Source organism: Cinclus cinclus, chromosome 2 (genome assembly GCF_963662255.1).
Source record: "Cinclus cinclus chromosome 2, bCinCin1.1, whole genome shotgun sequence".
In the NCBI taxonomy this organism is placed as follows: Eukaryota; Metazoa; Chordata; class Aves; order Passeriformes; family Cinclidae; genus Cinclus; species Cinclus cinclus.
The window spans coordinates 3,190,691-3,215,593 of record NC_085047.1 but is presented as its reverse complement, the minus strand read 5'-3'; the positions used below and the strand labels follow the sequence as shown (position 1 = coordinate 3,215,593).

Sequence of the window (24,903 nt, the reverse complement as noted above, 5' to 3'; positions counted from 1 at the left end):
GCCAGCGGAGTCCGCTGCGTGCGGCCGCCGCCTCCGCGGGGCGGGCCAGGCGCCACCCGCCCGCGCCCCCGCGGCGCTGTCCCGGGCGCCCTGGTGACGCTCCCGCAGGGCAGCGCTGCCCGGCCCCGGCCCGGCCCGGCCTCTCCCCCCGCGCCGCTGCCCCTCCCTCCCGCCCCCACAGCCTCTCCCGGCCCCGCAGAGCAGCAGCCGCGCAGTCCCGGCCCCCGCTAGCGATGAGGCCGCGGGGCCCGCGATGCCTCCCGCTGCTGGCGCTGGCCATCGCCCTGGCCGAGGCGGCGACCTGTGAGTGAGGCGAGGCGAGGCGGGGGGAGGCGCGGGGCCGTGTCTGGGGGCGAGGAGCGGCCCGGCCCGTCCAGTCCCGGCCGCCCGGGACATCGCGGGTTCACTGCTCGGTCCCGGGGCTGCGGTTCCCGCGGGGCAGCCCAGCCGGGGCTCGGTGTTGTGCGCGACTCTGGAGCTGTTGGCGGCCGCAGCGCGGCTCAGCCGGCCTCGGGAAAGGGTCTGCACGGGGAGCTTGGTTCTCTTGCGAGTACAACCCTCGGGAGATCATGGTCCTTCAGAGGAGTGGCTTTATTGTGCAGCCCAGACAAGCCGCCCTGACCCTTTCTGTGAGTTCAGACCTCTCAGCCTAGGTAAGAGCCACTTGCTCTTACATACAGATTAAGAAACAAATAAATAAAGTATTCTGTCTTTGACACAAACTTCTTGAAGCTTAATAGTGAAAGAAGACAGTGTAGCTGAAACAAGCAGAATTACAGCTCGAAGTTAGCCTGTTTCTGACCTGTTTAATGATTAAACTGGTGGAACAGAAACCTAATGTTTGCTGTTCTGCAAGGTGGTGGGGGTTCTGACTTGGGAAGGGAGCAGTATCAAAAGATGAAAGTACATTTTATAACATTTTTAACAGGTCCTAAAAAGAAATCTTATAATAAATCTTTCATAATGATCTTTTCTCCTGTTTTCATCACGTTTTTGGTTCCATTTATCTCCTCCACTATATACCTTGTCATATTTCTTAACAGCAGGAAATCAGCTGTCCTGCTCATCCAAAATTTCTGTGGTCCATATTGTCCAGTCTCCTGTCCCTGGCTCTGAACAGTGCAGGGATTTCTGGAATGGTGGGGCAAGAGGGGGAAGAAGAGGAAACTAAAAATGAGCTAAATAAAGCTGCTCATACCATTCAATAATCATAAAGTTGCCTCTGCAAGCCTCAGTGCAGGTGGATTTGGTCAAACATCAGATGAGGGACACATTTTGGTGAAGGTGCAGGTAAATTTTAGTGGCTAACTTCATTTTTTTGTCTGCATAATGTCACTGATGACCTTCTCAAGATACTCTCATCACTGGAGTTACAGAGCTGTACAAACAAGATTGTGCCACTTCCTACAGTGGTGTCATTTCTTTAGTTTTATTCACCTGCTTTCCTTGGCTGGGGTCTTAGGCATGCATCTCTAAGTTGTGTTTAAGTGGCCCACTTTAAGCAGGTTTATGGTTGCATCTGCACAACAGAACAGCTTGTAAGAAACCACTGAATCTCATCCTCTCCCACAATTTTTCTTTCTCTTTTAGTAGCATCACTTTTAGATGCTTGATAAGCATTCACTACACCGTGGCTGTACACCACCTCAGGAAATTGTTAGGCTCTGGAGTTACACAAGGCTTCAGTGATCACCTCATGATGCACCCCGAGTGCCTTAAGGGTTAACTTATTTTGGCAGGGTCAGAAAGGGGCTGGAGTTTCCTGTAATCACACTGGCAGCAGCAGTAGTCAGGATTTTTTGTTTTTAATAAAGGTCCTATCATAATCTTTGTAATTAAGAAACAAATTAATAAATACACTGCTAACTCTGTGCGTGGGGTTTGAAATATTTGCACTAAAAAACATAGAATTTGCTCTGAGTTACAAGTTTTATTTAAAGTCAGAAGTTGGAGGTCAACTTGGGAGAAGGATAAACTACTCTGATGTAGGGAGGAAGACTTGTTGCCATTGCCCCACTGTATTAAAGACAGGAAGTAGAAAGTGTTACATCTGTTTGTACACAACGGAGAATTTCTTGTCCTTTTATTTACTGTAAAAAATGCGTGAGAATGACAATGACATAGCTAAAGTTCAGAAACAAGATGGTTTAGAGTCAGCTCTAAGTTAGGTATCATCTGTGCACCACAACCATGTCAATATCTTTGTGGGGGTAGAAATCTCCCATGGAACTAAGCCCAGCAGCTATAACACACAATTTTCCTATTTTTGTTCTCCCTCCTTTTGCCTCAGGACAGATGGTCTTTCTACATCTTTCTTATTACTGAGAAGTAAAGCATTTAGTCTAGTTGACTCTTTTGTAAGCAACTTGCTTGCTGCTCTGTGAGACGGAGGTGTACTGTAAAACCTTGGAGGTGAGCTGTGGTACATGCACCTGATGCTCAGGAAATCTTATTTACTGCCTTGCCAGGATGATTAGTTTTACCAGAATGAAAGCAAATAGATTAGTTTGTAGTGACCACGTCAAATTCACTCAGGAGGTCGTAACACAAAGGTTTTTCCAGGTCATTGCCCAATGTTGAAGCACTTCAGAATGTTCCCTGTCACTTGGTAGAGACCTTTAATGTGTTTAGGATGGTGTGGTTTTAGTTTAGTGTTAAATCTGTCTCCCTTCAAGCTCTGGGCCACATTAGCTGCTCTTTCTAGTCAGCTTGCTTTTTTTTTTAATTTTTTTTTTTTCTGTTAGTGCAGAGAAACTTAGAGCTCTTCTCTGGCACTGGGCTGCTGATGTGGCTCATGAAGGTGCTCTGGTTTTGAGGAATTGTCACAGGCAGTAGTGGATGGACTTTGTGTGCTTGAATGGCTCTTTTCTGTGAAGCTGGGATGAATATGGCCACCCCACCTGGTTTGCACTGCAGGTGTCACAGCCTTCCCAGTGGGGCAGCTCTGCAAGGTTTAAGTTGTGCAGAGGCTGAGGAAAGGAGGGCAGGTGTAGCAGTGTGGTGCTCTCCAGTTGACATCTGTCATCTGCACTCTTTAACCCAATCAGCTGGACTTCTTCCAGTTGTGCTCATCCATTTTCCTCTTGATCACAAGCTGTATCCAAAAATTAAACCAGGCAGTCTAATTTAGAGGCTGTTGCTGGAGTGTTGTGTGCTCTGCAAAGAACATTGAAGCAGACATCTTTCATTTTAGTGTCATTTCTCTATGCTCACCGCTTGTTAAAAGTCACTAAAATGACAATAACCAGATACATGAAAATTAAGTAATGACTCATTCTGGATCTGAAATATAAAAGCTGGCTAGGATTGTGAATGCATTTATAGATTGTCTGCTTCGATACTCCCCAGACAGCATTCTCACCTTTATCTTGTTCTTCACTGTTCTGAAACATAAAATGACATGTATGTTAATTACATGTAACAGGTAGCCTGACTTCGTAAGACATAATTTTGGTGTCACATAAGTTAATTAGGGTCAGAATAGTTACTTGCAGATCACTGAAACCAGCAATATGATCAGCTTTTTTCATCTACTTGTTGGTTATGTATCTCACTTTGTAATAACCATAATCTAAAAAAATAAATCTTGTCCTGAGTATGACATGTTAATTATGCTTCAGGCGTGGATACTATTAAGGATTAATAGGACAGGTTAAAGATGAAGGATTTTTTGATCAGAAATAGTTCCCACACAGAGAATCCTAGAATTTCTTGCTCGCAATTTTCAAAACAATAGCAACCATCAACTCCTGACTAAACATTTAATTCAGAATTTTGTGTTAAATTCTCACATCTGCTCAGTGTTTACAGCATTTTTTTTAGCTGTTGCAAAAAGAGATAAATAATGACAGAGTTGCTTTGTTTCTCCCAAGTTTTACCCCAGCAGTATGCCTCTCAGTTCCTGCTGAGGAAACGCCGAGCAAACTCTTTCATGGAAGAAAGTAAGAAGGGAAATCTAGAAAGAGAATGCATTGAAGAATTATGCAATAGGGAAGAAGCCAGGGAAATATTTGAAAATAATCCTGAAACTGTAAGTATTTTATGAGTATCTACGACATAGATAGTAGTTCTTTGCAGAGGGAAAGACAGAAGCACACGGAATTCACAGCTCCCAGTAACAACACTGGGCAAGATCCTCCCATTTAGAGACAATTTTCAAAGTAATTTTGACACCCAGTTCATTTGTGTTACCTTCATTTTGCAAGCGTCCAATTCAGTGCAGTATTTTAATCTCTCCACTGAATCTTGCGTGTATTAAATTATCATCTGCTTAACCCAAACAACAGTCATATAGAAAACCAGGCCTATAATCTGTGACTTAGAGTAACTTTTTTCTTCTTTTGTAGTTATAATACCAATAAACTTTAGATTATATTCAGTGATGTATTTTGCTGTTATTTTACCTACCTGAAATTTTTCTAAGCCTTTATTTTTCTTTTCTTTCTGCAGGAATATTTTTATCCCAAATATTTAAGTAAGTACAAAAAAATAACGAACCCATAAACAACGGCAGTGTATGATTCAGCGATGGTTTCATTTGAGTAATACTGTTTTAGTTTTTCTGCCCTTAGCACTGAGATGATTTCCATGCTGATTATAATGCAGAGAATGTCCCGTGTACTGAGATGCTCACAGAGGCACTCTGAAGGCTGGGCTGTGATCAGCTGTCCTTAACATGCCCAGACCAGTTTTGCAGTTCAGGCTGGGAGAACAAGCTCTTTGAAGGTGCCATGCAGCAAGTGGTGTAATTTCAGTGTAAATGAGTTGTTTGGACCCTGAGCTGGTTGTGTGGCTTTGCATTTGCAGGCTGCCTGGCCTCCCATCGAGCAGGGGTGTTCAGGGTGGCTGCAGTCACTCCAGACTCTCCAGCTGACCTGAGGGCTTGTGTCAAGGGTAAGTGCTGATGGTGGAACGCACAGTGGCTAAAAAGCATTTCACGGGGACACAAAAAGAGACAAATAACCATTTAGCTCAGGCAAACTCAATAATCAAAACCAGACATTGACCAAAAAAGTGAGGTGAGAAAGAGAATTTCCAGAGAAAGCAATTTAAGTGACTGCTTTTGACTTTATGAAGGAGCACAGTTGACAGCAACATGGAAGGCAGAGTTCTTCTGCAAACAAAGTGTCCTACACCAACCCAGCAATATTCCCCAGTGTATCCTCTGTTCTCTACCACATCTTTAACAGTTATGCCAAACCCTTTACCTCTAGCAACTCACGTTCTAGCGGTGAGGTAGAGTTAAGAGATTCTGCTGTTAATTGTTGTTTCTACCCCTCTTTGGCCCATAGTTACATTACCAGCAGAAAATTTCAAAAAAAAAAAAAAAAACAAAACAAAAATATTATCTGGAACGCAGTCATTGATTCCAATCAAGAGGTCACAAAGTGTGAAAGTTGGCATGTTTCTCAAATGTTTCATTTTTATGCCTATACATTCACAGGTCCAGCATGAATTGTGTTCTTTCTAGTAAATTCATAGCAAGCCATTTTTACCATATTTCTTACTTGTCAGAGATGTTTAAACTGTTTAAATCTCCTACAGCTAAAACTTCAAGTTATCAAAGAGGCTTCCATTCAGTTTGAATAAGAATACTTAACCATCTGACACTGTTTTTGTCACTGAAAGCCATGGGAAGCAAAAAAATCCTTAATAATTACACTGCACATGGTCATGACTGAACATATTTTCCAGATCAGTTTGTAATAATGCAATAAATTACCAGTTTCTCTCTCTGACCACTCTTGAACAGAGAAACTCAACTCTCTAATTTTGAATTCTTGAAACTTTGATCTTTTTAGTGAAATTAGTGTAGTACGACGGAGGCAGAGCATTGTTCTTTATAAACTGAAATACATCTTGTAAATATAATAATATCAAGTCATTATTTTAGCAAGTAATTCGTCTTCTGGTTGTTTTCTGCCTGACAAAGTACTGGTGGCTTTGTATGTTGTCACTCACTTAAAAATTCTTGTTGACAGAATGAGTAGCAAGATAATGCTTCATGGTATTCAAGACCATGAATACCTTTCCTATTTCATGACAGGTACCTGTAGGAAGAGAAGACGACAGACTAAAGTGATTCTTGAGGAGAAATAACCCCAAGTAACAAGGATTTTCCATGTTTTCCACCCCACAGAAATTTCAAACCAGTGCAGCCCCCTGCCCTGCCATAAAGATGGCTATAAGGATTGCATAGATGGACAAGCCAAGTATACCTGTGTGTGTAAAGCAGGATGGAGAGGAGAGAACTGTGAGGAAGGTACACTCTTCGGTTTCACGTGGTGCTGGTTCTCAGAAGCACAATTGCATTTCTGATGTTGAATAGCATTTGCAGCTGGTCAGTTGATGCCTTCCTCTCAGCAGAGAGTTTTATTCCCTTTTCTTTTTAGATATAAATGAATGTGAAGATTTCAACGGAGGTTGCAGCCAACGGTGTTCCAATTTCCCTGGGAGCTTCCGTTGCCTGTGTGAAGATGGCTACTTCATGCATTCCAACAAAAGGGATTGTGGAGGTGGGGAGACTTCAGGGGAACATCTTTCCATGCAACCACAGTGCCTGCTGATCAGAGAGAGGGAGGGGTTTGATCCAATAGTTCCACAAATGCTCTTGCACTGCCTATGAAAGATCCAGTCCTGGTTTAATTTGGCTGCTCAATCCTTACACACTGCAGGCAGTTGGGCAGCCAAATAATGAACTAGATCAAGAAGCAAGGAAAGAAACAGGGAACAGCTGTAGATGAGATTCTGCTTCCTTACTGGAGCTTCATAAAGTTCATTTTGGTCTCTCACCAGTTTCACCTATCCTTAAAGCACGCTGAAACAAGAATTTAAAGCGATGTGAATAGCTGATACTATTACCATGGAAATTCTCTCTGGTAAACATTGATTTAGGGTAAATCACTCCTAATTGGCCATGCTTTCTACAGTTTGAAGTTCATTGGAGAAGAAACTAACAATGTATCAAAAAAATCTCTTAAAGGAGAGAAAGGTTTTTCTTTTATTCACCCAGCATAATTTTGTGTACGTGCTTGTGTCTACTGTTGCCCACGACCCACATACTTCCTGCTACTCCAAATAAAGACTGTATATTGACATAATTAGCAATTCTTACTGCATAGTTAGAAAAAATTACAAATTCATTCCATTTCAATGTCATATTTTATTACCAAATAAGGACAACAGCTTTGGATAATGCAAGATAATTTTAGAGGCTAAACTTAGTGGTTATCTTCCACTGTCACTTTCTTTAGTCTAAATATTTTGTGAAATAAACAACTTCCAAAGACATTCCAGAATGACAGAAGACTGTGGTTTTATGAAAAAGGGCAAGCAGATAAATTGGTTAGAACCCTCTATAATTCTTGGGAGGATACTGGAAAATCTAATTAAAAAGTAACAAAAAATAGACTAATATACCTTAGTGCCTTGAGTGTTAGTTTAATCATTTGATAAAATGCATTTGAGTATTTTATTACATGCAACTACCAAGTTAAATAACCAGGAGTTTGGAATATACCTATTACCTGAAGAAAAGTACTTTGAATTCTGGGCAGCTTTGACTTAACACAGTTCCAGGACTCCAAGCAAACCAGTGGTAGAGTCTCCTGTGCCGCACCATTTCAACAACTGCTACAAAACCACAGAAAAAGCTAAAATGATCCCTGCATTCACAAGTGGTAGTGAAGTACTACCAGGGATCTGATAGTTTTCTGTCTCAAAGACACTTAATAAGATTGATACTCTACCCTGAATCCCATTGTCACGTGGGCATTGGAAAAATGACATTGACAAATTAGAAACAAGGCAGAAGATGGACACTAAAATGGTTTGAGGGATACAGAGACAGTGAGGGACTTCAACACCTCTCAGCCAATTAAAACCAAACTGACATGAATTGATTGTAGCATGGAAGACCCTCTCATTGGATTATCTCTTGTCTTTCTGGATGTCTTTTTCCAAGATGGAATTTCCCTATGCAGTCTGGTCGAGTTTATGGGAAATCTGCAGCCTGTTTCTCTCTCTGCCTCCCTAGACATGCATCCCTTTCCCTGTTACTCACAGAAGGCATGAAGGGATGGGAAGAATAGGCAGGCAGTGAATTTTTTTTCACTGGGGGCATGCAGAAGTGTCTTTTACACCCTCTGGAAATCTTTCTGGCTCGAGCTGTAGTCTGCTGTGACAGCATGGTAGAGCTACCACCAAAATGTGCCAGCCTCCTTGGGTTTGTGCAGCGTTGGATCAGGTTGGGAAGAAAAATTGCGTGCAAGACTGGCAGTTGTTTTTTAATAACTTGTTTGTGTTTCTAGATATAAATGAATGTGTGCTACATCCAAACATCTGTGGGACAGCCATCTGTAAAAACACCCAGGGGAGATATGAGTGTGAATGTCCAGAAGGCTACATATATAATTCAACTTCCAAGAACTGTGAAGGTGGGCCTTTGCTTCCAGCTCCCCCTTTTTCATATCTTTCATCTTCCTCTTCCCTTTTTTTAATCCACTGCTATACCAAACTCAGCTCCTCATCTAGTGGCTTATTTCTTAATCTTCATATTCTTTATTAAATTAATTGTTTATTAGGTTGTCTGGCTGTATTAGATGATAGCATGGCAGTTCTCAAAATATTTTTTTAAAAGTTTTTTTTTTCAACAAAGTTCTCAAATATTAAATAAAACTATTCCTAAATATCCAGAGAAAGAACGGTGAAAAAAAAGGAGCTGCTCCAAAAAAATATTTCCTGAAATGAAAATCTGGAACTAAAAATTCCCAAAGTTCTGTAACGATTACAGCAAAGTTGAAAAGTATTGATAGCTAGCAGTGAAGTAGCAGCAAGAAGCCCCTCATTCAAAGACCATAACTTACTTCTTTCTGATGAAAGTATTTGCATATTTGTCTTAGAATATGTTTTATTTCTCTCTGCTCATTAAAGTTTCTCTTTACTGCACATCAGAAATTAAATTTCAGTTGTAAACAGATATGAAAGCACTTAGAGTTTTACAATGAAGATGAATCTTCTATACTGTCAGTTTAAGAAAAATCTATCAGTGACTGGTTTTTATTTTAATAGCTGCCTTGTATTACTGCTCAAAAGGACATAAAAGCAGCTTCTGGGTAGCCACAAATCTTTTGCTCCATGGCTTTTCCTGCAGGTCTCTTGTGACAAAGCTCTGCACAGTGGCAGTGATACATATCCAGGTGCCAGCTCTTTGTCCAGTTACTACAGGATGAAAACACTACTGACAATTTTCTGTTCCTGCATGCACCAAAATGAGAAAAACTTCACAGTAATTAATTCTTACTCCTCTTAGGATTTCCTTCAGATAAATTCAGTTTGATGCAGCTCACATAAATGTTGTGTTTCTGCTGGAACATGGATTCAAGAAGCTGCAAGGTGACAACATTCCAACAGGGAAAGTCTTACCTCCCTAACAGGAGGATTATGCTGCTAAGCTTTTAGACCTTGTTGTAACCACATTAAATGAGTCACCAAATCCTGTCTAAGGACAGGATTGTGCAGCCTGACAGGAATGTAGCCTTATAGAAATACTAAATGACATGAGCTTTACATTGTCATATGGCTTGTAGGTGGCTAAACTTAATTATGCTTATTAGGAAAATTGAATTTACATACATTTACACACAGCTATCTCTATGATAGATATGACAGATGCTATTAGACTGAAAAACAGAACAGGGCTTGTTATCTTTTCCCTTACCTCTCTTTCTCCAAGCAACAGCAAAAAAAAAATATTTTAGTCTTAAAAAACCCCAGATTTAAATGCATTGGTACAAAATTTTTTTCTTCCCACTAGAAGGGCTGTTTGTTTCAGAATAAATGTTGCAGTTTCATTTCTAAGTTACTTGTTTTGCACAACCTACTAAATAAAAAATTAAGTTCTTTTAGTTCATTTAGCTTAAATCACAGCTTGAATCAGACTAATCTCCACAAGTAGATGCTGTCTGAAGCTTAAGCATTATGAGGTTATTGTATGTTATTTTAAATGGTATTTTACCCTGAGATTATTTGGGGTTTATATTAATAAAGCACATAATTTCTTTACATATTTGCCATATATACTTTTAATAATCTGAGCACTCATCATGTTTTACAAGGAAAGGAAGATGTTTGACCCAGAATGGGATTTGTGCCATCTGTGGTAGCAATTTATGAGGTCTCTCACTATTCAGCCACCTTATACCTCAGACCAAATTGTCTCCAGCTCTGCACTCCAGGCCTCTATCAGATTACTAAATCACCTTTTGGATTCATGTTATTCCAGGAACCTCTCTTGTCTGTTACTCCATTCCTGTTAGTTTTCAGTCAGTGTCATGGGGGAAAAAAAAAAAACCACCACCACCAAACAAAAAAAACCCTATCTGCTTCAATTTCCCCCAGATATTGATGAATGTGCTGAAAATATTTGTGCTCAACTCTGTGTGAATTCACCAGGAAGTTATAGCTGCTATTGTGATGGCAAGAAAGGGTTCAAGCTCTCCAAGGACATGAAGAATTGTGAGGTAAAATTCTGCTATGCAAAATTCTATGTGGAAAATCAGAGCTGGGTATTTCTTGATGAGAGGACACCTTAGATTAAGGAAAATGGGAAGCTATTTAAGAACTGATAAAAAATATCTGAGAAAATGCTGGGGATTCTAATCTATGGTTTGGCTCCCAAAGCAGCAGGGATTTGGATGCCATTCAGTTCATGCATGCTCATTTACAGGAGTCCTGTCAAAAGCAGCTAGCTTTAGCCAGGCATCTTTATTCCCTGCTGCTTCCAAAATAAGCCTCAGCTTTCTCCTATCAAACAAATAATTCCTGTTCAGCCTACTCAGAGACAGAATGTTCCTTTTGTCCATATGTTCCCAAGTTTTCCTTAGGCTGTGCAAAAGTTCTCGCTCACTATTTCAGAGTTACCCTGTTAAGATTGAAAAAAAAAAACAACAGTGGATTGTTTTCCACAGTTCTCATCTGCCATAGCTTAAGGAAAAGCACTCAGTAATACTTGCCAGTTGGAGAACATCTTGCAGCCAAAATCAGCTGCTCTTGATCAGTTTGAAAATTTACACTTCTTAGGAGCAGAAAGTTAGAAACTCCAGAGAGCTGTGATTCAAGGATTGAAGTCCATGGATTTTTTTGTAAGTGGTTCTCTATATACTTTGAAAAGTTCAGGCAGTCTGAGATGTTATGTGACATGAGCTCAGATAACTGCCAACAGCAAAACACTTCTAACAACAATAAAACACTTCTAACAGAGTATAACAAAATTTGGCTTAAACTGCAGGAACAAGATCCGACACAAGTTCCAGTATCTGTGTATTAGGTCTTGTTTGTACATTCTGAAACTTAATGAACAACACTTGGCAGTCGTTCTATGTAATTTTGCTCATCCTTGAAATGTAAGATGTAATGAGGCTGGAAGATGCTCTTATTTTCAGTACTGTTGTTCAAAACTGATTAATTCTCTATCTGGAAGTTAGTTTCATGCCTTTTAATTGGGGAAAAAAAAAAAAGTTCAGTCATCTGAAAATACACTCAATCTAGAGGCTAGTGACACCAGCAGCCATAAAATGAAGTAGCCATAAAATTCAAGAAGAACACCTGTACATTTAATGGTACTGCTGCATCAGGAATAGCAAAGTCAAGAGTAGAAGACCGTCCCAGAATGTTTTGAGGGATTCAAATTTGATCAAAGAGACTTAGAGATTCCTACTTCCCCATAAGCACTGGGATAATTTAATTTCTCTTTAACACAGTCTTCCCAAGATACAGCTCTGGTCCATTCCCTTCTAGCACCTGAGCAGGTTTAAATTCTGCAGAATTTTAAAAATGGTGCTTGGTATTTCCCTAGAAGGTGGGTGTCGTATATCCCCGATGAAAGAAAAGTGCCTGATGGAAGACTGGAATTCCTAATTCAAAACCAAAATATTCAAATATTAGCTTCAATCCACCAGAACTGTTTGTTCTAGATAATCTAACCTCGATTATCCTCCAGCAGTTTAAATAATGGATGTTTCAAGCAAAAGCAAAACCACACCATTTCATTTGTACATAGGTATTCAAGTTGACAAAACCAAAAAAAACCCAGAGATGTAAGCCATTACTTTAAAATAAAAAAGGCTAGCAGGCAACAACAGGAGTTGCTTCATAAACTATCACTATGTATTAACAGCTTTTTTTTCCTCTACCATTTTCAGTCTGTTACTGAGTGTATCCCGCTGAATCTTGAAAAGAATTATCAACTGCTTTACCTGGCAGAGCAATTTATAGGAATTCCTGTTCTTTACTTGAAGTTCAAACTGCCAAACGTCACAAGGTAAGCATTTGCTATTGATAGAAGTATGCATTGGAATGACATACATTTCTTTCCAATAATTTTCTAAGGGTTTACAAAGAATAAATTGCATGCCTAAATTATATCACCATTTCCCCCTTGTACAAGATACCTTTATATGGTGAATCAATGAATAAACAGGAAGGTATTTAGAATTATCAACATAAAATTCAGAAGTTTTATGAAAACAGTTACAGCATAACTTCCAGTTATACATGGGAATGGCTTTAGTTTGGATGTTGCTGCTGCTTCACCCCTGCTTCAGGTGGAAGCTGGGACATGCTCTGCCCATCCTGCTGAGCAACAAAATCAGGCCATTGTCCCCCTGCCTCTCCCTGGGCTTCCCTTCACACACAGAGTGGTCCAAGGACACCCACAGAGCACACTACCTCATCTAGGGCACCAGCTGGATGATTTTATTTACTGTCAGAGCCATTGTCTGTGGCACTGACCCCTTTATAGCTCTTGGACTTCTTTGCTGCAGCAGCCAAAATTGCAGCATTCCCTGACTTAGTGACCAAACAATTGGAAGGTAGTAGCAGCAGCAGCTGTTGGGCTGGCGATCCCCAGAGCCTCAGAACCGTACAGATGGACATAAATACTGAGAACTGCATCCTCTGCCGCCGTTGCAAGTTGACCGGGCACTAATGCTGTCCTGGAAGAGCTTTCTGAGATGATAAATGTTTGAGCTGGGGTGTAAATACAGAGCGAGGGACAGCCCCATCTAGGGGACACAGAGCAGCACTGCGAGGGACGGCCACCCCTGTTCTGAGTTACAGCTGCCTTGGCAAACCCCAGCTTCCAAATGCTTTGCTTTCTCCCTTCACCCTTAATCTGTTTTGTCTAGTCCCAAAGACTGTTTTTACTTCTACTCTCCTGTCTTCCACTGCACAATAAATCATAATTTTTCTACATACACACATTCAACCTAGATCCAGCCAACAAATCCTCAAATGAGAGAATGGCATGTAGAAGGCAGAGTGAATTTCTAGGTTATAATTCTTTCAGGACAGCACTTGGCAATCCAGTTGTACTGAAGCACATCATAGATCTTCTGTTTTGTCTGCTTTGTATCCCTACAAAATGCAATAGGAATATTACATCTCTCTTCTTACTCAAGGGAATGGGATGTCCTTCACAAGTAAAGCTCAGAGTGAATTTGGGAACTGCACCAAGGTTCCTTCAAATCCCAGGTCAGGATGTTAACCTGAAAACTTCCCACTGGATTTGAGTGAGCAAGGCTTATGTTCCATTCTGCTTTTGACTTAACTGTGCAAAAATCACAACTGCTCAGATGCAGAGACACCAAAAGTTACTATCTATGAACCTGTCTCTAACCCTCCTAAGCAGTTATCCTAGGCTGTACAGTATTTCACCTTTCCTGTGTTCTTAGTAAGATTCCTTCTTCACAACTCAGATTTACAGCAGAGTTTGATTTCCGGACATACGATGCAGAGGGGGTTATCCTGTATGCAGAATCCCTGGACAACTCAGCATGGATCTTGCTTGCTCTTCGGGATGGAAAGATTGAGATTCAATTCAAGAATGAGTTTGGAACAAAAGTCACCAGTGGAGGCAAAGCCATTAATGATGGACTGTGGCATATAGTAAGTTGGATTTTCTTCTCCCATTCCCTTCCTTTTACTCACTGAGGGAAGATGCTGATAAATAAAGTAGGGAGAAACTGAGCAACTACTAAAAGGCTTAAAATTATACACTCAAACCCCAGATTTAAAAACCAACCAAGAAATGCACAGGAATGCCATGCATCAGGAGATTCTGCTGCCTTCTAACAATCATGGAAAAGATAATTACCTGTAGCTATCAACATAGCAATTACTGATTTTGAACATGAAAAAGAAAGTGGCAGAATATTCAAAACCGTGATTGCATGGTCAAGTGCACAGTTACTGGATACTTTGTGTTTAGAGCAAGACCAAAAATTCATCTTAATTTTCAAGCCTTCATACCTAAGATGAAAAGCCTTTCTCACTTAAACAATCTACAGAGCACACCAAATTTTTAATGTCAGTTAGATTTTGTTTGTTACCATCCTGTGACTGTCCCTGGATATGGACAGCTGTCCTGCATCAAGTTTAAATGCAAATTACATAGTGACTGCACTAAAACTCTTCTACGAGTTAGATATTTAAGGAAACATTAGTCGTGGTTCACAGGGCTTATGTAATTAGTATTTAATATAATCTACGTTTTGGTGTTTGTGTGTGTTGATGTGATTATTTGTATTTTATTCCAGATATCAGTTGAAGAATTAGAACACAGCATCAGTGTGAAAATAGCTAAAGAGGCTGTGATGAGTATTAACAGCCCAGGAACTCTGTTTAAACAATCCCAGGGTTTCTTGGAAACCAAGGTGCACATTGCAGGATTACCTCGCAGAGTGGGTGGTGCTCTCGTTAAACAGGTAATTAAATAATAATAAGACTAATATTGATTGATCATGTTCTGTTCAGTTTAGTACTCCTGGGAGTCACAGAAGAAGCAAGCCTGGCATGGAACCCATTTAGAAAATGAAAATATGGTTATTAAACCACTGTTCTGAAAATAAACTTGGGAAGCTTTTCAGTCTGCCTTCAGTGAGGCTTCACTTGTAAAAACACAAGCACTTCTGGTCTAATCTTTGAGCATTCTGTAGCCTGTTTCCTAATATAGCATTAAGATTCCCTAATTCACTGCTGCTGCTGAGAGTGCATTTCAGGGTGATTCATGTCCTGGTCCTGGCTTTTGCTAAGCTCTAAATAAGTGCAGCTTTCACTGTGCAGGCAGCACAGCCAGCTTTCGTTTTTAGAAGGTTTTACAACAGACCAGGCTGGACAAGGCCCATGATACTTTCAGCCTCAAGAATGGGTACAGTCAAGTTGTTGCAACTGTTTTCTTTACAGTTAACTTCAAGCTAATTGGCAATCTCAGCAGAGAGTTTAGATTTAAAAAGAATAAAATTTAAAAAATCAATTTTGCTCAAAAGCAAGGCAGAGAAAAGAAATAATGGAACAATGCAATAACGTCCCTTTATCCAATAAAAAACAATTCCAGAAATTTCTTGCACTTTGGTATAAAGATAAAGCTTTGAACAAGGAGCATTGCTAGCCATCATTTTCTTTCAGCTACAGAAAATCTGCTGTCCTTTTCTCTAGGTCACAACATGAGCTTTCCAAGTGGAAGCAATCCCATTTTCTCCAGACCCCTGGCAGCAAAGTGGGAAATGTTAAACCAGAAATACCTTTTGAAAGCTGAGTTACCAAATCCCTTCCTTTTGTTTTCTCCCAGCATCACTATTGTAGCCTGTAGCATTGATAAGACCGGTATTGACTACACAGAAAGAAGCTGCTATGTAAAATAATGCCTCATTATTAACATTTTAAAACCAACTTTGGACTCAAACCCCCAATGCTGCCATTCTGCTGTAGATTAACCCTCGGCTGGATGGTTGTATCCGGGCCTGGAACCTGATGAACCAGGGACATTCAGGAGTAAATGAAGTTATTCAAGAAAAACAAAGCAAACATTGCTTAGTAGCAGTGGGGAGAGGATCCTTCTACCCTGGCACTGGAATGGCAGCATTCCAGATAAACTATAGTAAGTAATTTTCTATACCTATGTTTTTTGTTGTACTGGTGATGGAAATGATGAAATTTTAAAAGAAAAGTATACAAAGTAAACTATACACTTCTGCATTCACCAGTGATTCCCTTAACTTCTGTTAGGAGTTTGTTTGAATGAGAACTCTTACCCCACTAATGTCATATGTTCAGTTTCTGGAGTGCTTTACATTCAAAAATTTATTTGCAAAGGTTGGGCACTACTAAAGATCCAGGATTAAAAAGTAGACGGGGTTTATTTGTTTTATTTGCTTGGGATTCTTTAGAATTATAGTTCTTTGTATAAGTTCAAAAAAGTAGCACTATTTTTTCCACAGTAGGGAGGAAATTAAATACTAATTTTTAACTTCATATTAATCTTTCATCAGCAGGTAGATTTACTAATTTCAATTATTCTCTTTAAAACAGATAATCTTGACAGTGAAGATTGGCTAATAAATGTGACTCTGACTATTCGCCCATCCGCAGACACTGGTGTTATGTTTGCCTTGGTTTCTAATGAAACAGTGCCTCTTGCATTGTCCATAGTGGACTCTAACTCCTCTGACTCACAGGTGATCTTACAATTCTCCTAGTGGCTGCCAGGTGAAAAGTCAAATTTAAAAAAAAATGCTACTCACACTTGCAGTAGAGCTGGTAGCCTCAATAGTTTGAAAATTAGATTGTATAATAACATGCAGAAAATCTCTCTCCACTAAAGATTTTTGAAGCAGTGACTAAGCACTAATCACTCATGCCAGGGAGATTACATTATGTAATCTGAGCTCAGATCCATTACCTCATGTTTTCTTTAACCTTTCCTTCCAAATGCACTGAGCAGAAAGGGAACTATGACAGCAATGTATACAGCAAAGGCATCATGTTAGTTCCAAATTATAAACGGCTTTTGTTGTCCTTAAGTTTCCATTTATAGCCCTCTACATCAGCCATCCCAAGGTAGAGCATAATTACACACCATGGCTAATCCAGGCTTTTTCCCCAATATAAGAACCTGTAGTGAACACTTGGGTACCTTTAGAATTGTAGTTGAAACAGGTTTTCACCTCAGTAGCCAAAGTTGTTCCCTGTAAATCATTCTCACTTACAAATTTGAGAATGGCATTCATCATCAGAAGTGATGGTTACACATCAGCTTTTCCAGCTGAAGGTACTAGTATTTAATATTTTCTTCACTGGCAAATACAAAGTGCAGCAGAACTAAGTGTAATGATTTATTAAAGTGACGTGTGACATCTTTGGTGATCTACCACTCTTCCATCTAGAAAATCACTGTGACCATTGGGAGCATCATTGTTGCACAGCTGGAATCAAAGAAGTTATGTACCCCCAGAAGAGTGCAGGTTGGACTTCTAGTGACCAAACAGGAACTTGAACTGGCTGTTGATTCACGCACAGACAGAAGCAATTCTGAGCAACTCTCCACTCTGCATCAAGCAATGATGGGAAATGTTGTCACCTACCTGGGTGGCCTGCCAGGTGAGGCCTGCTTCTTTTCATTAATTTGATTATTTCCACAAGCCTGATTGTATTCAGTCTTACCCATGCTAGGAAAAGCCTACAATTGTTAAGAAAGAAAGGGTTTTTTCCCCTCAAGTGCCTCTTGTTCCCTCCAGCCATTTCAGCTTTGGAGACAGCCAGCTTTTCAACAGTAGAATTAACTGGACGTTGAGACATGACTCTCTCTCTCTCTAGAGGTTTGAATTTGGAAAACATCTTGATTTTTGAGTTGGGTGAGCATTACACGTTTCTGAAATGCCACCATCTGGCACAATTTAGGAACTACATCAAAAATGTTAGAAAAGCAGGCACTTGTCAATAATCCAAGTGCCAGAAGTGCAGACGGGGAAGTCAGGAATGTGGTTTCAACAATTAAACTCTGGGCAGGAGATGACTGGCAATCTTTATGAGACAGAGAATGTGTTGAAACAGCAAATATTTTGTTCAAAGCAACCTTCAAGTTAACATCATTGAGACATGATGTTAACGTTATCCTTATCACAAGCATTATTTTGTCTGGTAAGTGTGCACATACTTCTGTATAAATAGTTTGACTTCAGGCTGAATCAAGAGGAAAAATAGCATTGCCCCAGGTGAGAAATAGTCAAAATGTGAATTAAAACTTGAAAATTGCTAGAGGAAAGGTGCCATGTTTACAACGTTGCTACTGGTAGAGCTGTTCTGTATTCTCTATTACTTTATGGAATTCTTAGGAATCACAGTTCCTAAGAAAATGCTACAGATTTGATTGACATGTCTTGAACTGACAAGGAATCAGTCAGTATTTGCTTAGTACAGGTGAGTCAGCAGTTTGACAGAGCCACTGAGATTCCAGTCATTTCTTGGGCCTTTTCAACTTTGTGATGCTTAAATAGTTCCTTTTAGTGCACTGCCAGCCACAGAGAATTCCACATCTTGAGAATGAAGAGCTTTGCATTATTCAGGCATCCCAAAGAGATAAGAAGCAAGTATCAGTTACTTGCTGCTCCTTAATTAGAGTTTTCTGTCATCTATCTTAAGTTTCAAAAGGCATCTTAAACATGCAAACGAACACAATAAAACAAACACCCACCCCCCCCCCCAAAAAAAAAAAAAAAAACAACAAGCCTCTACATTCAGAAAACCCATGCATTTAATGAAGACCACAAGTCCCCATTTTTGATACCCCTTTCTACAAACCAGTAACAGTGGTGTGTGTATTCCCCTGTTATTTCAGCACAGCCAGTGCAGGTTAAATGAAACTTGCATGGTTCTGTGACAGCAGTGTTTTTCCTCACTGGGGAAAAAAAGCAGAAGGGAACAATTCTACAGGAATCTTTGTAATGCCTCAGCTTACAGCAAAATAAAATAAGGAGAAAACAGTGTTTCTTGTTCCTAAGAGAACCAGATATGTCTCCTAAGAAGGGATAGGGTGATTAAGAACAGAAAAAAAGAGAGGGTGCTTTTGAGATCAGCTCCTAATCACTCATTCTAGTTGCTGAATGTGCTTACATAACCTTAGTCTACCTTGTAAGAAGCCAGTTGTACCCCAAGACTTGAGAGTAATGCTTTCCTGACTTGGTGGTTAACATATTGTTTCCTGGAAGCATAGCCATGATCTGATGCTGCCCCAAACCCAACCATACATGAAGGAGCAGCAGATAAAGTGAGTCTTCCAGAGAGAATTCACTTGGAAGCAGCAGTGAGGAAGCAGGAAAGTGTGTGAAGTTCCCACGGGTGCACCAAGCGTGAAGCTGCAGATTTGAATCTAGAGTAGCTTCCTGGCAAAACCAAGAGAGTTCTTTGTGTGACCTCTAAGCCCAGAAACATCTGTTTGTAGCTCAGGACAAGAACACTGGGCTCCAGGAAACAAACTCTTGGTTCACTGTTGTTCATACAGGAAAAGCTACTATGGAAAACATTCCTGGAGTTCAGTTTTTGGATGAAAACAGCCTTCTAATGCATATTTAACATTCTACTGGCCTTTCTCAGCTCTGCTGACTTGATCTTGATCTTAAAGAAAAGGGAGAAGAACTCAAGTGTTTCCTGCCAAATTGCTCCTTTTCTCCCATGACTAAATAATGGATGGGGAATGGAGTATTCCCCATGTTTTGACTGATGTGAAAAATCCATAGGAAGTTGCATGCCTTGGCCTGATAAACTGAATGTGTTTCTGTGCAGATGTTCCTCTGGGTGCTACACCAGTGACTGCTTTTTATAATGGCTGCATGGAGGTGAAGGTCAACAGCAGACAGCTGGATCTGGATGAAGCCATTTCCAAACACAACGACATCAGATCTCACTCATGCCCACTGATCATGCAGTAACTGTTCAGATCTTAATTTGACTTCTGTTCTCTCAGATATAATTTGTGTAATTAGTCTCATGCCGTAATGGAGCTTGCATTATTTCATGCAAGATGTGCCAGGGAAATAGGCAGCAGCATGGTTTTCTCCCTTTCAATACAGAATGGAGGGAAAAAAACCCTCTCTGTTCAGCTGGAAAGAGACAATCAAGATCAAAATTTTGTGAAACACTATTTTGTATATATCAGTGAGAAATATTAAAGCTAGATTTATCTCCCATGCTCATGCCATGTCCTTGACATATTTAGCTTGGAGAGAAAATGTAGGAATTTCTGTTTGGAAAGGATTTTACATCTTATTTTTCATGTATCAGCACAAAGTTACAAGTTGCAAATAATTTTAATGTATTAGAACCTAAACAAAGCCAGATTTATTTAACTTTTTCAAGCATAACATGCAAAGAAAAATCTCTACGTGTTTTATAATAATATGTGCTTTTGGTAAAGGAAGAAATACCCTGGAATCTATAGCTCAAACTTTCTGTGAATATGTTTACAGGTTGTATCTATGTTGGTAAAGCAACTTCAAAATTTAAGTGTTTCTTTCAGTAGCTCAGTTTCTGAAAACAGTTTTTGGTTATACTGGACCAGCTTTAATTTGTCTGTCTTTAGAGCCCAGCTTTAGAATTTGAGAAGAGTTCTGGATCAAGTTAGGTAATTTACTTCCAAAGTGGGTTAAAATACACCCCAGGCAATTTTGAAAAACAGAGGAAATGGCCTGAAGGAAGGAGCTCTGCATCACAGGACATCAAACTGGAATTGGCTGAGTAGAACCAAGGAATTGCAGCAAATAGTTCTTCCATTAAATCTAGCACCGCTCAACATAAGCACAGTCTGATGATCCATCATATTCCCTTTATTTAGGGTAACCTTGCCTTCAGGGAGCTCCAGAATAGATTTATTTGTGAACCCTGCTGCCACTGAAAGCCTGAATTTTGCCAGTAACATCAGGATGTAAAGCCATATTCTGCTCAGACAACTTTAATAAACCAGCAGGTAATTAGAAAAGTATTGCTTTCCTCAGGTGTGCTGATTTCAAGCATTTCCAATATTTCTTTAACATCCTTGGAGTGTTCTTTGCACTTCCAAGCTCATTTTCACACCACCAGAAGCCTCCCTGTGCAGCTCACCTGGTGGTTTTGTTAACCCCAAACCAAATAAATAGCAAGAGAATTGCTGTGAGGTATAAATATATCCTCTCATCCATCAAGCACAGAGACATTTATCTGCCAGCATTCCTGACCCCAGCTCTGCTGTCTTCACTTGAGACGCTGAAGTGGAAATCTATGTCCAGAAGGATGGATTGTGACAATATTCATTGTGAGGACTGCCTTTCTCCAGGGATATTCTGAGTGACATCAGTGAGGTTTCTTCCAGTGCTAAATACTGGGATAGTGCAGCAGTGCTGCAGAATCTGAGCCCATCTTTCAGTGTTATTATTGCTGTTGGTAATTTCACTTCCCACTTGGGTAGTGGAATACAGGATTTGCTCCCAACTTTCACCCAGTACAGCCTCCCAGTCTGCCCAGCAAGAAGCTGACACCCAGGGGCTCATTGCCATTAATTACTAGTTCACTTTTTTAGGATGGCATGGAAAGCAAGCTTGGGATTCTGACTCAATGGAAGGGAAATCCTTCCCTGCTCCTCCACCATACCAGCACACACATTCTGCATGCAGGTCTTAGTTGAAGAATGACTTGACTGAAAGAAGCAGGTTTTGTACGCAAGGCAGAGCTGAGTTGAGACTTTTGGCATCAAATAAACACACGATCACCTCATAATATCTCTGTGGCACCCATTAATCCTGGAAAGCCCCTGGGTCTGCCTCCGCCCTGTACAACAAGCACAGAAAGTAAGAGATAAGGAACACCAAGCAAAGATCATCAATGTTCTAGATGCTTCTGGCCTGCAGGAACAGAATTAAAGGTTTTTTGCTGTTGTTTTTTAGGGATTTTTTTTTAGGTTTTGTTTGTTTAAATGTAATACGTTGTATAGAAATTAAAGGAAAAATCAATCATTTTGTCACACAGACACTATTTCTCTTTGTTTTCATGGAATAATGTTTTAGAGTTTTGTAGTTAATAATGAAACCTCTGCACTTCTTTTTTTAATGTAAAAGTGCCTCCCTATTATAAGAATTAAATAAAGCAGCATTTGCAAGTTTCTTTTAATTTTAAGTTGTATTTGCACATTTTTGTTCATTTTTGCTGTGCAAGGCTCGTTCTAGTGGTCTAATGCCTTACTCAGGAGATTGTGATCCTCTTCAGCATCAAAGAAAAGAACTGGCTCCAATTAATATGCTACCCAAATAGGCATCCATACTTTCTGGTTTATTAATTGTTTAATATTACCTGGGGCAATTAGACTTAGCTTAAAACTACATGTGGAAGCAAGGAAGCTCAGGCAAAGTGACCACTCCCTGTATTTTCTCCTTCATCAAATGTATTTCATTGTATTCTGAGGCATAATCACTTCAGCAAGGGCCATTCAGAGTTTATGCAGTACAGCTGGACCTGCTCTGCATTTTCAGCTCCCGTGCGCTTGTGCTACAAATCCACATGTCCTGAGTTGCCTTGAAAGTGAAACCAGTCCTGAAATTGGCTCTCAGTTATACTGCAGCAGCTGAGTTTACATGCTTTGATGCCTGCATGTTTTCTGGTGGATTGAGGGCTCTTGATGTTCAAGATTGGCTGTAGATCATCTTCAAAGGAAGAGAGGCCACGCTCATTTTTGTCATTCTCGTCCTGCCTGTCACTGACTGGGCCATTGATGTTGATCCTTTAATGTCACTCATCATATATACACACTTAAAATTTTACTGCCTCAGGAACCTTTTAATATCAAAATTACCACCCTAATTTGGGCACAATTTCACATTTCATCTGCCAGAAAGGAATTATGTACCCCCGCCTCCGAAAAAAAAGAAAAGGAAAACCATAACGGCTAATACTCAATAGATAAGTAAAGGCACTACTTTCTGTGTAAGAACCAAGGAATGTAGATACTCATGCTTTCAATCTTCAAAATATCTGTACCTTCCTTGCTAAACTGGGCACATCCTTTTTGCTCTAGGGGCAGATAAATTTCAGTAGGAATATGTGAATAAGCAGCTAAATTGTAAGGGAGCTGCTGTGTTGCTTACAGGCACTTGGATCAACTGAGTGGGTGCAGATTGATGCAGCTTTATGTAATTCAGGGCTTATTTACATGGCCGTTTAAAAGAAAAGTTTTGAGATCCTGTGGGGGTTTTTTTCAGGAATTTCTAGTAACTCAGCAAATAAAAAAGTCTGAAACTCAACCCTTCCTGGTGCACTGCCTTCTGTCCACTGGGAGGAGGGACATACACAGTGACTATTCAAAAGTAATACTAAACATGGAACAACTGTTCCCCCAACCCAAAACACAAACGCACAAAAAAAACAAAACACCAGCAGTGCTGCCACCCTGCATGAGAAAACTTGAGCAGGTGTGAGGGCTACAGAACTGCAGAGCAATATTTCTAGAATTCATCAGTTACCGTATTTATTATATCAAAAGTAAAATATTTTAAAATTTCATTAGCAGGACATAAGACACATGCTAAGCTAGGCATTAATTATTTTTAAGTTCACAATACCAAATAAAAATGGCTTTGCTTAAAACATGCCCCAAGAAAGAGCAACCTACAAAACAGTATTACTGAGTGCCACTTGGAAATATCTTACCTTTCCAGCGATGCTTTTTTCCCCTTCTTTAAGTTCTGCTATGATTTCCCTCAACCAGAACTCAGCTCACAAAAAAAAACCTCACTAAACCACAGCTGTCATTAAAGCAAGCCTTACTCTTTCCTAGCCTATCACAGACTGCTTTATCATTGCCACCAGCTGGTGACAGACTCCTGCTAACTCAGCCCATGGAAAAGCAATCTGCTCTTCTAAATCTGGGTAAAGCCCAGCCTTTTGCTTTAAGGGTTTGGGGTTTTTTTTTTTTTTTTCTGGGATAGGAGGTCATTTGGATTTAACAAACCCATTTTTACAAACCATTTGTAAATTCCTGGAACAGGCAAACCCCATCACCTTGTAGTTCCTGGCTTTATACAAGCACCATGGGCAATAGAGGCATCACCCAAGCTGTAGAGATGAGCTGGAGTTTGTGTCTTGCTGGAGGTTTATACTCTCTCAGTCTTCCAGAGGTTTCCTAAGTAGTTCATTGGCAGCTTCACAAAATGCTCCCAGTGAAGTCATTATGCTGCATTTGCTGTTTCCCACAGATGGGAACCAAGCTGACATCAGGGTCTGCCCCAAACTGCCCTTGCATCTCCTGGGGTGGGTTCAAACCCCAGGGCTTGGGGTGCTCCTTCCTGCAGGGAAAATTAAATCAGTCTGGGCACTCAGCATTTTAGACAAAGATAAATGAACAGCATTTCCAAGCATGCTCTATTTTAACAAAGTCTTCCTCTTTAAAAACACAACCTATAGGAACAAACACTGTATATAAGGTGAGCACGCTGCCAGTCTTTTTTAAGCCTCGCACTATTATTTTCTGAATTTTATTTACACACAAAAGGCTTTCAACAAAGACCCTGACAAGAATTTGAAACGCAGGCTGATTATTCTTTTCAAACAAGTGAACAGAATCTAATCACAGTACTTTGGGGTAAGAGGGTTTGGTGAGTTCTTTACCTGTCACTGAAAAGCCCAACTGCTGATGTGAATGATGAGAGGCACATTTTCATATTTTGTTCCCACAGAAAAAAAAATTGTTTTTAGAGCTACTCTAATGCAAGTAACTTCAAAGGTTACTCTCTCACCTTTTTGCACTCTGTAGCAACCTTTCTTCTCAACTGGCTTTGGACTTCTGTCAAAAGGTGGAGATCCCAGAAGTCCCAGGTCCCTCACCACTAGCAGCATTGACAGTGGAGACATTTAGCTATTCCTTGCTCTATTTTGGGTGATATCCTTAGCTGAAGCTGGTGAAGCAGAGCTGTGATCTGTGATCTCAAGGGGTGAAAATGTAGTTTAGCACATCTACAAGAAAGTAAGAGCAAACTTTGCCAACATTTGAAATGTCGAGCTACTACCAGAAGCCTGGAGAGATCATTGCTAATGAAGGATGAAATGGATTTA

The 24,903-nt window shown here is 40.2% G+C and overlaps 1 protein-coding gene across 1 annotated transcript; it reads left to right on the top strand.

The window, feature by feature from the left end:
- The first annotated feature begins 233 nt into the window (after positions 1–233).
- On the top strand, positions 234–19,978 carry PROS1 (protein S). The gene is made up of 15 exons (XM_062515301.1): positions 234–303; positions 3,873–4,030; positions 4,450–4,474; positions 4,807–4,893; positions 6,140–6,262; positions 6,393–6,515; positions 8,310–8,435; positions 10,399–10,520; positions 12,201–12,319; positions 13,755–13,944; positions 14,595–14,762; positions 15,766–15,934; positions 16,366–16,511; positions 17,220–17,433; positions 19,615–19,978. The coding sequence occupies exons 1-15, from the start codon at positions 234–236 to the stop codon at positions 19,758–19,760; spliced, it is 1,986 nt and encodes a 661-aa protein (XP_062371285.1). The 3' UTR covers positions 19,761–19,978.
- Positions 19,979–24,903: the final 4,925 nt, after the last annotated feature.